The sequence below is a fragment of the Hemiscyllium ocellatum genome, chromosome 18, assembly GCF_020745735.1.
Source record: "Hemiscyllium ocellatum isolate sHemOce1 chromosome 18, sHemOce1.pat.X.cur, whole genome shotgun sequence".
NCBI lineage: Eukaryota > Metazoa > Chordata > Chondrichthyes > Orectolobiformes > Hemiscylliidae > Hemiscyllium > Hemiscyllium ocellatum.
In genome coordinates, this window is record NC_083418.1 from 56952309 (window position 1) to 56970391 (window position 18083).

Here is an 18083-nt window from a genome sequence, read left to right on the forward strand (position 1 = left end):
AGACCTACTGCTTGGTGTGAGTGATTGCTGCACTTGATAGTTAAATCTATATATATAGTGAGCAGAGTTTGGTTAAACAGTGTTCTCTAAAGATTCTGTAGTCTATTAAGCAACTCTGTGTAGCAGGCAGTTGAGGCAATCTACTTAAACAGTGCTCTACAACAATCCACAAAAAACTAGAAAATACAGGCCCAGAACTTTCAGAATCCATCTTGGTGATGTTGACCGTGAAACTAACATCAATTTTTTTTTGTCTTGTTAATTGACTAATAACCTCCTTAGGGAGCTTAATATGTCATTCTTAACTGGTTATGCCTACATGTGACTTCAGATCCAAACATTGTGGTTGACTCTTAATTATCCTGTGCAATGGCTGAGCAAGCCATTTTAGTTTTAGGGCAATTTGGGATTGGTAATAAATATTGACTTTGCCTATAGGAAGGGTTTGGAGGGACATGGGTTGGGTGCTGGCAGTATGGGACTAGGTTGGGTTGGGATATCTGGTTGGCATGGACGAGTTGGACCAAATGGTCTGTTTCTGTGCTGTACATCTGACTCTGACTAACACTCCCTTCTCATTGTTTACAAGAAAGTGAAACAACCACCTAAGACAATCCCACTTCTGGCCTTCTGTTCCACTTCATTTTATGGCAAGTAAATCCTGCTTCAGTAAGAAAAACGGCACACAATACACCAGGTGAGGTTACAACATGGTTTCATACAATTGCAGCAGAACATCTCTTACTCCTGATCTCAAACCCCCTTACAGTAAAGGTCAATGCAGCATTTGCTTTCTGTGACTGCACATAAGCTAATGTTGGCACATTAAACAAAGACTCCCAAGACTCCTTGGAACTCAACACTTCCCAACCCCTCAACATGTTAAGAAATGTCCTTTTTTTTTAATTCCTACCAAAATGGATAATCTCTCACTTATTCACATTGTATTGTCTGCTCTGTTCTTACCCATTCATTTGGCCTTCCAGACTCCTTCGAAACCTCCTTGCATTCCTCTCAATTCTCATCTAATTTTGTGCCTTCAGCAATCTTGGAAATGCTAGATTTGTACTCCATAGACAAATTGTTTGCAATAATCCTTTGTAGGATTATTGTTGTCCGTGAATAAGCCACTTAGTCCTTCCAGCGTACTGACATTCAATAAGATCATGGCTGTAACCTCAACTCTACATTCCTGCGTGACAACTTTTTTTCTGGAGGGGGGGGGGAGGGGTAAATCATCACATTACCTTTTAATTTGTCTGAGACTTATTTTTAAAAAGTAGCTAATCAAGTACTGAAACAATGACTTTATTGCATGTAGCAGCAAAAATAAGACCCTCGAGTGAGGGAAAGTAAGTATCTCAATTCAACTTAGTTATTACCCGATTTAGTGGTGGAATGTGGCTCCAATGCTGTCATTTTCTGGAAATGTCTAGGGTTCGATCCTTGTGCGGTGGTGTTCTACTAAAGTGGAAATTCTGGTGTTCAATTCTTACCGATTTTTATCTGTCAGGTCTGTTTATGATCTTGCTTTTTTTTCCTTCCTTTTCATCCAAATTACTGCAAGCATGCAGCGTGCCTTCTTATCTGAAGTAGCTTCTTTTGCCCTTCGTTACATTCGGTCTTATCTGTTTGAAGACACTACTTTCCTGTAGTTAATTCCTTAAGTTCTTCTGCCGGGCAATCCATTATCCTTCTAGCATGAAGCAGTCAGTTATCAAGCAAATTGCAAAGCATTTTTTGTTTATGTAGTTTCAACTCTCCTTTTTCCCCAGATGTGACTAATTGCTTTTAATTCCTGCATAAGTTTGTTCTTGTCCTCTTTTTTTTTAAATAATTCACCCCAGACAGAATTATTACTGCTGCTTTCTGAGTAACAGTTTATCTTTGAATGTTCAATCCATGAACAGTTGTTAAAATTCTACAGTCTATAATGTCACACCTTGGTAATCAAGAATTTATCTACCTCTGCTATTAAAAATATTAAAGATTTTGTATCCACTGCCTTTTGAGGAAAGGAATTCCAAAAGGACTCTGGGACCCTCCAGTTTGTTTTTTTCCTCATTTGTCTTAAATGGGCAACCTTTTTTTTTAACGTTTGCTCAAGGTCGTTATATATTTTAAGTCACCTCTGACTCTTCTAAACTCGAAAGGACACTGATCTGGTCTGTCTATTCTATCCTCAAGGCAATCACCTCAATTCACATATTGGTCAAGTCAACCTCTTCTGAACTGCTTCAGCATATTTAACACTAAGTACTGACTAGTACCATGGAGTATACTTCAGATGTAGGTTCATCAGTACCCTTTTATAAGTAATGAATATCCTTCCAACTTTTTGCATTCAATTCCTGTTGCAATAAATTTCACACCATTTGTCTATTTATCTGCTCCTTATGTACTTTTCAAATTCATTTTTCTACTTTTGTGTCTTTAGAAGGTTTAGCTACCATACCTTCAGTCTCTTCTTCCAAATCATTTTGCATGAAATGTAGATATGAAGCTCCAGCACTGACTCCTGTGGCGTGCCACTCGTGACTTCTGGCTAACCTGGAATAGACCCATTAATTCCTACATTTTGTTACTGCTCAGATCATGAGCTTTTTATTTTCCATAATTTTTGTGGCATGTTACCAAATACCTTCTGGAAATCTAAATACAATCCATCAACTGGTTCCCCATTATCCACAGCACCAGTTACTACTTCAAAGAATTTCACTAAGTTAGTTATTTAGCAATGTAGTTTTAGAACCTACCCAGGTGTCCTGTTATAAAACATCCTCCCTATGTCTGATGGTAAACTAACTGATCTGTAGATTCCTACTTTCTGCCTCCCTTGAATAAAGGAGTTACATTTCGCTATTTTCCATTCTAAAGGAACCTTCCCTGAAACTAATGTGCTATTTCACTGACTCTTTTTTTCTTTTCAGACCCAAGGGTGAAACCCATCAGACTTGTGTTCTAACAATTTACTCAGTGCTACTTCCTGTGGATTTAACTTCAGTTCACTTCAATTCCTGACTTAGCTATTTCTGGGACTTTGCATTTATCCTTTCTAGTGAAGGCTAATATCAAATATCTTTTCAATTCATCTGCCATCTTTGTCACTCCATTTTGTGTAGAACTAACACACTTTGTTAATTCTCTCTTTAAATATTTGAACAAACTTTTCCTGTCCATCTTTGTTTTATGGCTAAATTTCTCTCATTTTAATTTCTCTCTCCTTTTGTCGATCTTCCTGTAATTATTTTCTGTCCAATCTAGGACTTCCACATTTCTTTGTAGAATCATTTGTGCTTTGAGTTTGATATTATGACTCTCTTCTTTTTAGTTAACCATGGATGGTAGGTCATCCCTCTTAAATTTTCCTTAATTGTTGGAAGTGGAGTATATTTATGCTGCGCTTTCTGGAATACCCCTTAAATGTTTGTGACTGTATCTGTATTGAGTTATCCCTTAACCTAAATTGACAATTCACTTTCATTAGCTCTGCTTCCATGTTGTCATAAATGCCCTTGTATGAATTCAAAATCTGTAGCCAGAGGGTGGTTAATCTGTGAAAATCATTGCTACAGAATGCCATGGGGGTCAAGGCACTGAGTGTATTTAAGTCAGAGAAAGGTCCCTGATTAGTAAGGGGGTCAAAGAGAATGGGGTTGTATATCTGTCTTGGTCGAATGGCAGAGCAGATGCGGTGGGCCAACTGGCTGAATTCTGCACCTCCAGTATTTAGTCTAAACCCCACTCTACATTCCTAATTGTGGTTTGACAGAACACCAGCTCCAATATGGTTGAGGTGTAGACCATCAGTGGTACAGATCCCAGTTGTGATGCCAGTGCCTCATGAATCGGAGCTCACTGCTCCCACACCAGCCTTTTAGCCACACAGTAATCAGAGTCATACGGCAGAGACATAGGGCCCAATTCTGTGCTGACCAACAAAATATCACACTAATCCCATTTACCTGCCATTGTTCCATGGCTTACTACACCCTGGCATTTTAAGTGCTCATTCCAGGTAATACTTAAATGTTGTAAGAATACCTGCCTACCTCAGCCTTTCAGGCAGCACATTCCATATTTCTACCACACTGTGGTGGAAAAAAATGTGTGAAAGAGATTCTTCCAATCTGCTCTGTCTGTGCCTCTCATAATTTTGAATATCTGCATCAGCTCACCCCTCTCCACCTCCTCTGCCCCATGGAAAACAAACCCAGTCTATTTAGTAAGTCCACATTATTGAGACTTCTCATCCCAGGCAACATCCAGGTGAGTTTATTCTGCATCCCCTCCAGTGCAATCACATCCTCGATAGTACAGCAACCAGAACTGCCACACAGTATTCCATCTGTGGCCTAATCAATGTTTTATAAAGTTGTAACAAGACTTTCTTGCTCCTATATCCTTGGCTAATGAAGGCAAGTGTCCTGTATGCCACCGTCACCAGCTTGTCTACCTGTGCCAATACCTTCGGGGATCTGTGGATTTGTACACCAAGATCGCTTTGTTTCCTCAGTACACTGTAGGGAACTACCATTCATTGTGTATATCCTTTGCCTTATTAGACCATCCAAAAAGCATCATCTCACCTGGATTAAATCCCATCTGCCATTGCTCTGCCCAATTTACTAACTGTTCAATTTCAGACTGTAGCCTGAGACCATCCTTGTTACTAACAACAACACCCTCCACTTTTGTCACTACAAATCTATCAGTTATACCTTCTACATTCCAGGCTCAATAACACTCTGCTGGTGTTTTGCACAAGTCCAGCTGCTCCACCTCCTAAAAGATGAATGAAGGCCTTGAGTTTCACTCTTTATCGACTACCTGAGTAGAGACCTCTCCCACAGCCTGACTATACCCCACTTCAGGAACAATTCCATCTCCGAATGATCACCTGTATCTTTTAGATTTTTTTTAAACCTTTTTTGTTTTCTTCCAGTCCCCTTTTTTACTTCCATGACTACGATCATTTTTACTATTCTTTTTCCAAGTTTAATTGCCTGAACCTTTCACAATTCTGATCTTAATTTTCTCAATTTAAACTTCTGTTCAGTCTTTCCTGGCTTGGGGTCAGCTGGCATTACTGCTTCTTAACTGACTGGATTCAGTCAGAATTCACTGGGACATGAGGGAGAAACTGTCCTATTTTCTGAACTAAATTATTGAACCTTCTGTTCTAAAGTCACATGTAAACAAATTGCCATAATGTGAGTATCTATCCAAAACTCAACAGGAAAACAAAAAGGCAGTTGGCTGAAAACCTCTTCCTCCTTTTAGAAATAATGTAATTCAGTCGCTGAAAAAAACAATCCTCTCTGAACTAACCAAAATCACCTTCCTCTCTCTTTTTGGAATTTTAATTGTTTTGAAGTGACGTTGTACCTTTTATCCCACGTGGAACTAAAGTGATGACCTTCTATGAAAAGTTGTTCAAGTCGACAGTGAACATAGAGCTACATAACACCATTCCATTCAGTTCACTGTTTGAAATGTTTGGTGCAATATTTTGCTACCACTAATGTATGCCAACCATACCTTCTCTGGGGCTGGCATTAATACATCACCCAGATGTTAAGACCAGATAATAGAAAACCCCTTTCATCTTATCACAGATTTGACAATGAATTGAATGCACAGCTAATAGAATATGGAGCAGAGGGGTGATGGATTCTAGAACAATCTTCACCCATTTTGATTGTCCATGGTATTGTCCTCTCTGAAATCACTATCCTTTCAAGACCCTTTGCTAAAATAACCCAAAATACATAACGGTAACATTGTCGTCTTTGTACATTAACGTGGTATTGCTTTCCTTGAATAAGTTACAAGTTAAGCAATCTGGAAGCCACAATACAAAAATGGAAACAACAAAAACATTTAAAACCTAATTCATTCTTTCGGGACTGCTGCTGAGGGAATTTGAAGAACTAATTCAATTGACAGAATCTAGTGGACATTAAGAAATCTCCAGAGCTTTACTTGCCTGCTTGATTTATGTCATCAGAAGCGCTCAATGTGATTACTGATCTCTAATTCTCTTTGGGGCAGCCATTACTTCCTTGGAAAACAGACATCGTGTCGGATGTAGTTGGAGCTAAGTTTATTGTTCCCACATCAGATTGTGCTCATCCACTTGTTAACTGGTACCTAACGAGTTACTGTGTATCCCAGCTGTACACATCTGCTTAACTGGCACAATCTGGAGAAGGGGCAGCCTATGTTGGACGACTTGTGAAGATAGCAAGTTTTTAAGTGTCATTGCTCAAAGTACGCTAGTTTATCATACATGTTATGTACTGTGTGGTCCACAGTTTATAATACTGCTAAGGTGGAGTTATATGCCTTTTTTGAGGTGGCAAAATTAAATTAAGTAAACAAGCCCAGGTCAGTCAGAGTTTAATTGCAGTTTGATCAGGTATCTTCAAGATTTTAACAATTTTACCATAAACCGAAAGGACATTACCATACTTATCAGCTTGGTTGTTGAGAGCTTGAAAGTGCAATCTCTAGTCTGCCTGCTGTCTGTGTTGCCATGCCATTTCTCATGTATTGTGGGAAGCTTGGTAGATGTGGCCAGACAATGAGGACATTTTCCTCTCTTTAGGAAGTCACCTGATGGAGAATCTCAACTGTGCTACATCCACTGTACAGTGCATGTAATTTCAGTAAAGGGCTGGTGATGCTGATTTATGTAGAATAGAGTTTGAAAACTGATTCCTCTGCACTGCATTTCGATATTTCCTGATTTTTAAAACAAGACAGCCTTGTACATTTACTAACTCTGATTTGTAGGCACAGCATTGTCCACAGTTACTGAGTCCTTCATCCAGTTCTTTATCTCCAGCTTCAGGTCTCGTCTTCATCCTCCTTTTTAAAACTTGAGATAATCACAGTTGCTTGTATTGTAACTTGTGTTACTGCTATATTCACAGATCTGTGTTGCAACACGCATTATCACTGTATTCACTGATTTGCACTGGTTCCTGTTTGGGCAGCATGCATTTTTTTTAAATTAATCTTCAGTTTACTTTCCTATCCAATCAATCCATCAACTCCCTGTTTACTTGTTGAATGTCCATTAGTTGAAGGGCCCTTTTCTCTGCATTAGTTGGTAGTTGAGACTTGTACTAAACCCTTCATTCTTTAGATGTGGTTGAGTTGATTCTCTTGATGTGGAATTCTCCCTTACAAACCCTCTTGTTTCAGCAGCTTTTAGAGAGGCTGTCAAATCACCAGCTTGGCTTTGAAGAGATGTTTCAAAGGGTGGGAGTGTTTTTTTTTCCCCTTGTTCTGTTATAGTTTTTATCTCTGTTCAAAGTTCAGCTATTTTATGCCCTAACAGTTGGGTCACATGACATCTCCCTGATGCTCCATTGATTCTCCCAGGAAAAAAACAAATTTTGACCTGGATTTACCACTGGCTAGTTGGCTTTTATTCCAATATTGATCAGTTTGTTTCGTGCAGACACTCCATGATCGTACATTCTGAATTGAGCCACCTCCAAAATATTCAAAGATAGCCAAGACCCTAACTTTGCTTATTTTTAAAGGCAAGTGTAAGGCATTGTGTTCCAAATGCAATTCAATCAGTCAAAGTACTAGCTGGAAGCAAAAAACACTTTTTATTGTTACACTTTTAAATTAATATACAAATGAAAGAAGAATTGAATAATGTAATACAATAATATAGTACTTAAATACTAACCAGCAACTTCCAATATAATTAGAACAACATCCCATTAACATATCCTTGGTGAAGGCAAAGTTGTCTCAGTAAAGCAGCAGGAAGAGAACTCGAACTATTAGCTGCAGCAGCTACCATTCCAGCTTCAAGACCCCAGCAACTACTGAAAGCTAAAACTAAAACATCTGGTTCTGTGGGAGCTTGTCTCCACCTGTTCATGCTGCTTCCATTGTTCCAACTTTTAATAAAAATCCCCAAAGCCCCTCAGGCTGTTTTGTTCATTGGCTTGAAACAAACCACTCAGCACCTCTGTCTCAATCTCTCCTCCTATTTTAAAATAAAGGAAAAAAGGTCAAATACAGAGGGACCTCAATTATCTGACATCGATTAACCAAATTTCAGATTATCCAAACAAGATCGTAAGGTCCTGATGCTTCACTAACTGTTGACTGGCATTCGATTAACTGAATGAAATACTTCCCGCCAAGGTCCTTTGCATAATTGAGGCTCCTCTGTATACTTAAAGCCATAGTGTTGTCATACCTGCCCCTTTTTTTGAAAAAGCACTATCAATGTACAAATATGGCTTCATTTTAAAAAAAATCTTTAGTCTTCTATATTGTAGTGTACTAATAGTGTACACATTACATTGACTTGAAGCATGCAAACATTCAATACTACAGTCCACTTCTTCAGCGCTGAACTTCAGCTTCCTATGTCACAGGTGTGACAACGTGTTGATAATTACATTCCCTCATTCTGCCACATGTGTAACTTTCAAATTACAGGCTGCAATAATAAGTTCCATCTTAAACAGTCTGGAATTTTTATCTGGAAATGTTTCTGGAAACTGAAGGGTTACGATCTGTAAATGCAATTGTCTTTGATACATGTTGAAATGTTGCAACACCAACACCAAACCCAAGGTTCCCTGCTCAATTATGGAATATTTCTGAGAATAATCATTGTTTTGGGAAAAAATACCCAAATATGTTTCTATCTTCTTGACTTGTAAGAGTACAGCAGCAAAACGAACATCACTAGCATTGATAGTTACTTTTCAGTGCTTTGGATGTGACTAACACAGCTTTGTTTCAAGCTTTCACATGCATTGTAACACTCTTTCCACTGAAATCTTCTGCACTTCAATAAGTCAGTCAGCAACCACACTGCTAATATTTGGTACAAATTATTGATTTAAAACATACTCAAGCCAGGACTCGTAGTACTTCCCTCTCTTTCTCTCTGGGGAAGCTCCCCAATAACGCTTGTGCTTGTGCTTGGTTGGACATCCTGTGGAGCCATCTGCCCATGTCCAATGATATGGCCTAGAAACACAGCTTGCACTTTTGCAGACTCCCTCTTAGTGAGGATCATCACTAAGTCTGCCTCTCAAAGTTGATCGAATAATTCTGTTGGAAGCTCTAAATATTCCTTCCATGAATGACTGACTGACTGAAAATCACCAGATCGTTTTTACATACCACACAATTGATAATCCCAAAATGACCTTTATTGGTTAGTCTTTCAAATGCGGCAGAGATATTCTTCATATCGACTGACATGATTTTAAACTGATACATCCATTTGGTGACATAAAAGCCAACATTTCCTATGTTCTTTTCAGGCAAAGGTACTTACCAGTATCCTCTGAATAAGTCCAACTTAAAAATTTAAGTTGCTTGTCTTACCTTCTGTATGCAGTCTTCCAAACATGGAGTAGGATATTAATCATACTTTGTAATTGCATTGACTTTGTGATCATCCACACACAATCATTGGATACCATCTGGTTTTGATGCCATTACTGTTGGTGAGCTCTATTCACTGCAAATTAAATTATGTTGTCTTTGTGCACAGATTCAATCTTTTTTTTGAACTTGTGGCAACTTTAGAGGGTTAAGACTATAAGGTTGTTGCCTAATAGAGAATGCTATTCCAATATCTAACCATGTGTAATTAGATTAGTATTTTCCAGTTTATTCCCACATTTCCCCATGTGATTGTAATAACATTTTTTGGTTTATTTTGATTTTCCTCTTGAAGGTAACTCAATTTATCCCAATTTTTGAGAGCTTCCTCATTGTCTGAATTAATTTGAGGAATATCCAATTCCGAATCCTCTGAACTTGGTTCTTCCCTCTGTAACCATTAACAAATTCTCCTTTTTGGCTTTTCTTCCCTGTCAAAATATTGTTTGAGCATATTCATAGGCATTGAAATCCTAATATATCATATCAGTTTGATAAGGTTCACTAAACCATGCCCTTAAAGGTTCACCTACCACTGGGACTATTACTAATACTCTGTCTACTATCAAAGTTGTGGATTTTTGATTTTTGTCTGCTTCCTGTTTCTTCATATGCGGTGCTACATTTAAATGTTGTCTAGCCAACTCACCTGCTCAATTTAATATATCCTGAAAATTTAACACAGTCCAAATATGTAGTCTCTGAATTCTGACTTACCAAATTTTTTCTTAATTTCAATGGACCTCATGCCCGAAAACTAATTCAAATGGACTCAATTTAGTTGATTCATTAGGTGCATCCCAAAGTACAAATAGAATTCCTTTATCCCAATCCTCTCTGTAGTCATGACTACACCCGCAACATGGTCTTTAAAGTTTGATGCCACTGTTATAATCTTTGCATTCCATCCAGAATTGAAAATAGTTGATTTGAATTACTTTATACTTAAGTTATCCATAACTTAAATAACTTTTTGTAAAGTTTGACCCTTGATCTGATTTGTATATCCAGGGTAGTCCATTTTCTAGTCTTTTTTTTAAAAGACTTTCAATAACTCTTCTGCAATCCTTTTTCTAAGCTGTGCAATTGTGTAAGGGAATGGTCTCTGGAAATGTAGTGGACACATCTATTATGGTCAACAAATGCAGATTTCCCTTTTTTTTTGTTGCAGGTAGGTGTCCTATATAGTCAATTATTTTTCAATTGTTGGAATGGGTAGAAGGGTGCTGATTTTATCACTGCCTGAGGTTTTCCTATTTACTTGGCATGTACAACATGCCTAACAAAATTCAACCAATTTTTCTGCAGTCCAAAAAAAAACGGTTTTCATATTTTGACATGTGTTCCTTACTTCCAAATGACCACCTGCTGGTACCTCCTGCACTACTGGCAAAAAGTCCTTTTTCTATTAACCTACCAGTAATACAACTTGAATTACTTTAATTCATTTAAACTATATGTACATTTGACCAGGTCACTTCCTCCTCAAATTCCTAAAATGTGTGTCTCTGCCTCTAGTACTAGCTCATATGCACTTTTTTTAAAAAAAGACTTTTTCCATGAGATACCTCCTCTGATCGTGATGCAAACACTTCACTTAGCTCCACCTACCAACTCCATTTGGATCAACAGCACCACATGGTCACTGGTCATTTCATTTATTTAGCTACTTTCTCAAACAAAATAAGACTAGCACATACTTTTGTCAAACTTGGGCAATGCTCGGACATGTTAAAACTGGTCCCCACCAGGCGTTTGGCTTTAAGGGGATTACTCTCCAACACTGTCCTCAGCACTGCTCCTACCTTTCAACACTACCTTTTGCCATTTTCAGTCGCCTGAGTTTTCAATTCCAACCTCTAAGTTCAAATGTTCTTTCTCCCTTTCTTCTGCTCAGGCCTTCCTTACCCTTTCCTTTTACTCTGCAAGAGCTATTCTTTCTTTCTGGTTTTGTTCTGCTTTGGATTGTGATTCAATATCTCTTTGTTGCCTTTAATTCAAGCTGCTTCATTTGCCATTGAATTTTAACCATTTTCAAAGATTCCAATGACGTTTACATATTGAGCTACTGCTCCAATCACCATCCCCCTCCCCACTACACTTCTTCCAACAGCTTTGCCTTGTTCACCTTTCTGGAAACTTCCAAAGTGATCTCTCCCACTCCCAGGAAACTTGGCATGCCTGGAAGCACCATTACATGCAGCAAACCCTATTTAAATCAGCCAAATGCAATGCCTGAAAAAAGAGCACCAACACTCACTGCCTTTTGAGTCCGATAATTCTGAACCCAACCTATTAATAGGAATTTTGATCCTGAGAATAGCCGCTACAAAATGGACCTGTGAAAACCATTGTCATCACACTCAGGAAATTAAATGTTCCACTGGACAATTCCTTCATGTTTAGAACCCTTTTGAAAGTCCCTATTTAAATCCAAATTTGGAAAGTTTTGATCAACTTTAAAAGATAGTTACTCAGGAAATGTTAGAGGTAAATTGTGTATTTACTAGTCTGAGTAAATATTTGACAGAAACCATCTTTATCTCTCTAGCTGCATACACACACTCCTACGTGACTATACATCCTGCCATGGGTACCTGACACCCACCCCTCCCCTCCAGACTTAACAGCCCACACCCGAGGGACCTGGAAATCTGAGATTGCCATTCCCAGAAAATTGGGCCCTTAAGTTGCTGTCAGGTATTGTTCTTTGGTTTGAAAGTGTTCTTCTCGACAATTCCATTACATCTATATCTGTCTAATTTGTCATAAAATGTGTTTCCTGAAATGGCCTCCAGCTCTCTTACCACTCCATTTAAATCTGTGCCTTCTGGTAATCTATTTTTATTCAAAACAGGCAAAACCACAAATGTTACAATGTCCCCAATGAGTATTTTTGGCAAAATAGTCAGATACTGCATCAGATCATTGATATTTCATGAGAATTTGTTTTAAACAGATATAGCATATTAGAGTAAAGGAGGTTGAGTGGAGATTTCTTTTAAATGTTCCCAAAATCACGAGGGGTTGAGACAGTGGAGGTGCAGAGAAATCATTTTTCCATTGGTAGAATGGTTAAGAAGTAAGCAAAATTTGTATTTTTAATGCTGTGATTGGTTAGGAATCTGAAACACTGCCTGAGAGTGTAGATTTGGCCCAACGTGGATATATTTACAGGGTTTTTGGGAAAGGGGGTTGGTGGAGTCTGTGGTACTAGATCATTCTCTCGTTTAGAGAGCGGACGGTTAAGATTCACTGTAGCTATTTAATGATTCTATCGGAGATTCTTGACCCCATGGACCCAGACCGAGAGCTTTCTGATATCCTTGGAGAAAACTCATGGAAAAAGTTAGACATTTATGGAGTTTTAAGACAGCGAAGGAGACCACTCAGTCCATCATGCTCTACTCTCCCTCTGAAGATCTATCCAACTGGCCCCACTCTGCTCTTCTCCCCCCTCAGAAGTTGAATATTATTCCTGCATACTCTAATTCCTCATTATCTGCATTACAACAGGGTAAAACTGCTGAGAACAGAATCAAAATATACATGAAATATACACTAACTTGATGAACTTACTAAACAAAGAGGAAAATAACTTGCCTTTATACAACATATGTTACAATCTTAAAGTCTAAAGAGCTTGAGAACTACTGCTGGGCTAAATGGTCTGTTCTTGTTCCACTGTCTGTTTCTATTGAGGTGCTTTTGAAGCCACTGTTAGCAATTTATGGATTCTGCAACCAATTTTCACACCAAGATCCCACAAACAGCAATACTGCAAAGGCCATATCTCTCTTGTATAGCTAATGTTAGGGATAAAACAAACCACAGGATGTCTCGTGTCCACCTGAATATGCAGATGGTGCAATTCCTGAAGCATTAGCCTAGATTTTGTTCTTAATCAATGGAGTGGGATTCAAAACAAGAATCTTTTGGGCTCTGAAATAATCATGTAGTTCCCCAAGCCAAGATTTGTACTTGAACACAAATATGAATATGAATGGTTAGTAGAATCTCACCACTGTGAAAGATAGATCTTCCGCATGATGCGTCCTCTCGTTTTGGTCTTGTGCTGACTCCTTATCCATTGTCATTGCAGGTTAACCCATGACATAAGCTTGGAGGAGTTTGAAGATGAAGACTTGTCAGAAATAACAGATGAATGTGGGATTAGTCTGCACTGTAAGGATGGCCTGGCTACAAGGGTAAGAGTCTGTGAATGTTGACGACAATTTTGTGAATGTTGACGATTCAGCACCTTGATGGTAAGGACCTGGGTGGGACAACATTGGTAAGCAAAACCGTCACTACACCAGTTACCCCTCAACAATTTTAGGTCTAACCAAAATGGATGGAAGTTGCAAATGGTTAAGTGTAAAGACAGTTTTTATTTCATTGCTAATGCATTAACTGCAATACAAACAAACCTGACAAAATCAATTGCTTGCTCAAAGTCTAAGACTTTAGACAATTACATCTGTCCAGCATGTTACATGCAATATTAAATTGTAATCAGAATCACATTGATGACAAAAGTATTGATAGTCAAATATTAACTTTGCTTGGCTGAGTAACACTCAAGCCTTTGTGTTAAAGACTGATCCAGATCCAACTCCAGCACATGAGCACAAATTAAATCCAGGCTATTGATTCAGTAAAGTACGGAGGGAGCAGTTGAAGGTGCTGTCATCCAGATGAGATGTTAAACTAAGGTCTTTGGTTGATAGAAAATATCCAGTGGCACCATTTTGAAAAGAGCAAAGAAATTCTTCCCTAGTTCTTATAATCATTAGCTGAAAATGTGTTGCTGGAAAAGTGCAGCAGGTCAGGCAGCATCCAAGGAACAGGAAATTCGACGTTTTGGGCATAAGCCCTTCCTGAAGAAGGGCTTATGCCCGAAACGTCAAATTTCCTGTTCCTTGGATGCTGCCTGACCTGCTGCACTTTTCCAGCAACACATTTTCAGCTCTGATCTCCAGCATCACTTTCTCCTTATAATCATTAGGTTGAACATGCAATCAAAATAAGTGAATGTGCCAACTCATTGCATGTTTGATCTCTTGTTAGTGTTGGAACTTTGCATTCAGTTCTGGACATGGCACTGGAGCTATGAAAAGTACACAGTGGATTAGAATGATTCCCCCAATCAGGTTATGTCTGAAGAAGTTGAGATTCTTTAGTGGCACTGGAAGTTGAAGAGAATTCTAACATGCCTTCTGAAAGAGTGAAGTGGGGAAAAAAATTATTTCCTGTGTCATGTATCAGCAAGTATAGATTAAAGGTGGGGATAACAGTAGCAGAGTGATCATGTGATGAATACTGATGACTAATCCAAAAACCTGGACCTGCAATCTGTCTGTCACAGCTGGACTATTTGAATTCTGTCAATTAAACAAATCTAGATTAAAGATCCCTTGGACTGTAGCCTCTTTAGACAGGAGCATTTGGGATCAAATTTTAGTATTTTGGAGTTTTCTAGATTTTGGAATGATGTTTGAATGCCTAACTGTATGAATCAGAAATATGTACTGGAGACTTAAATGGTGATAATACATTATAAGGCAGTATGAAAAATTGTTATATTTATCCATATCCTGTATTTCCTATGCTCCTGAAGTACTATACTCTTCAACATTTGGAAACTGTAATTATGAGCAAGTGCCAAGTGGGATGTTTGTGCGCTGATTTGATGCAAGGCAAGTGTGACTGTGACTGACAAAGTGTGTGGAGTGGGGAGAGGAGATGGGTGAAAAATTGAGGTTGTGTGCCTGAGTTACAAGGTTAAATGGCAGCATCAACTTTTACTGTGTTTCTAATCCTGTCTAACCTGTTGTGTATGATCCTTGTTTTGCTTTTATAATGCTGAATTGCAGGTACTGGAAACTATAAAAATGTGGAGAGAGGAGCTGACTTAAACTCTGCATGTGTGGAGAATGGGCTAGGAGTTGATTACTGTCTCTGAGCCAGTGAGGCTGGTTACTGTGCATGAAACATGCCTCTACCCATTGTTTAAAAGCCTGCTTTACAACATAATTCTTTGCATCCTCTTCTATTTCAACTTCTGCTTGGATACATTAGATGTTTGTACTTGACAAGGTCAATTAGAATGCTGGAGTGGCTCCCAATGTTCAATTAGCAACCATTAGGGCCATGCTGTTAACCTTGTTGCAGTGTCTCAAGTGGCCAGCCCTGGAGCTCAGTGTATGCCTTGTTTTCGAAACGCTTAGAGTTGGTATTAATACAGCTGAGACGCTGCTCGGACTACGCTGCTTGCATATTGCTGACTGGATTCTGAGCAACCTGATGTTATGGTCTCCAGGGCAGTCCATCTTTCTGAGCAAGACCTGCACATCTTGATTTAATTTTACAGTGTAAACTTTTATTCATCTGTCAAGTCAGCAAAGCCATAACTCGGTTAATTGCCTGGAGTACAGTTATATTATTGTAGCATCTCCTGATACCCAGACACCTGACAAACTTTGCAAGGCTCCCTGGTGTCAGTAAATTGATACTCCTCTGAACTATGCCTGAACTTCTGTTGTGTATCTCACCTAAAGTGTCTCTAAGATACTACGTGGTGAATCTGGAGGAGTAATCCTATCATTTCTTAGAGTCTGAATGAGAAATTGCTTCCCAGGTTGGGAAATGTTTAATCTCCAAACTGTACGTCTCATGAACATGGCTTCTGTGTTGCTAGCACTGAATCAGACCCTTGTTTCAGATTTCAAACTCTCTCTCTCTTTTAATCTTCCATTTCCAAAAAGCCAATTAAACAAATATCTGGTCTAACTGAGCTTTATATCGATCAGCTGATTTCATTCTTTAAATAAATATTGACTAGGGAAAATATTTCCTTCTATGATGCAGTCTATCTTTTGTCACTTGGGAGGGACCTTTTTGAATGAGAACAAGGTTATGGAGGAAGCCAAACCCAGCTATGTTCCCCATAGCAATGCCTTGACCAATCAGAATCTATCTTCCTGGCCTAAGTTTAATTAGTTAACTAACCATTCTTGCTCTGACTCCATATCGGCCATGGTCCAAACAGCGCCCTCTTGGCTTGTATGAATTGTTATTCCCTCTTCTAAATATACTTTTTAAAAAAAAAGTCTGTCTTGAGTGCCTCCTATTAGTGAACTCATTCCTTAGTAAAGCGAACATTCCTATTCATTTCCTACATTGCTTATCTTCAAACCTGTTAATCAAAGGTCAACTTACTGCCCATCCATTCTGATAATGGCAAGTTGTGGAAAACAGTTGAGTATTAAAAATGAAAAAAAATTATCGTTCTAAATGCTATGTCAACAAACACTTCTTGAAATTGCAAGAACACTTTTTTTCAACTGGCATACATTGACAAGTATTTTTCTTTAGGGCAGTCTACTTAATTAACCTGGCCTATCTATACTTCACAAGAATTCATCACTTCTCTGAAGATTTGTAGCACCCACAGTATGAGGCTCACCCTCATGAAGATAGGAACTTTGAGGTCTACACTGAATTCAAATAACTGCTGAATTTGTATTCTCACATTTGGAAGTCACTTCCTGTCCTTGTTCACCCCACCTCAACAAAGTGTTCTGTTGGATATAACACTCTCTCACAATCAAAATCAATCTACTTACCTTTTTTCATTGTGGCTATCTCTGGCAAGGTCACCATTCACTGCCCAGAGAGCAGTTAAGAGCGAGCCACATTGCTGTAGGCCAGACAAGGTAAGGGTGGCAGTTTCCTTTCTGAAAGGACTTCAGTGAACCAGCTGAATTTTTCCAAAAATCAACAATGGTTTCATGGACATCAATAGGCCCTTAAGTCGAGATTCTTTATTGAATTCAAATTCCACCAATTTCTGTGGTGGGACTTGAACTGAGTTAGAACATGGAACGTTACAGCACAGTACAGGCCCTTCAGACCTTGATGTTGCACTGACCTGTGAAGTTAATCTGATACCCACCTAACCTACACTGTTCCATTATTATCCCTATGTATGTCCAATGCCTGCTTAAATCCCTTTAACATTGGCGAGCCTACCACTGTTGCAGGCAGGCTGTTCCATGCCCCTCCAACCTTTTTGAATAAAGAAACTACCCCTAATATCTGTCTGAAATCTATCACCCCTCAATTTAAAGCGATGTCCCCTTGTGTTAACCTTGACCATCTGAGGAAAAAGGTTCTCACTGCCCACCCTATCTAATCCTCCGATTATCTTATGTCTCGACTAAGTCACCTCTCAACCACCTTCTCTCCAATGAAAACAGCCTCCGTTCCCTCAGCCGTTCCTTGTAAGACCTTCCTTCCATACCAGGTAATATCCTAGTAAATCTTCTCTGCATCATTTTTAAAGCTTCCATATCCTTCCCATAATGCGGTGACCAGAACAGCACTCAGTACTCCAGGTGCAGCCTTACCAGTGTCTTGAACAGCCGAAGCATGACCTCATGGCTCTGAAAGCCAACTCAATCCCCCTACCAATAAACGCCATACCAATAAACGCCATACCAACATACCATGTGCCTTCTTAACCTTATCAACTTGGGTGGCAACTTATAGGGATTTATGCACCACAACACAGATCTCTGTGCATCTGCACTGCTAAGTGTTTTAGCCCAGTACTCTGCATTCCAAGGTGATCTAGAGTA

At 38.9% G+C, this 18083-nt stretch overlaps 1 protein-coding gene across 1 annotated transcript in view; it reads left to right on the forward strand.

The window, feature by feature from the left end:
* The window catches only part of mapk8ip1b (mitogen-activated protein kinase 8 interacting protein 1b), a 150780-nt gene that overhangs the window by 53184 nt on the left and 79513 nt on the right, over nt 1-18083 (forward strand). Inside the window, exon 2 of the mRNA XM_060838555.1 lies at nt 13544-13655. Coding sequence (XP_060694538.1) covers nt 13544-13655 — 112 coding nt within the window. The remainder of the gene's footprint in view (nt 1-13543; nt 13656-18083) is intronic.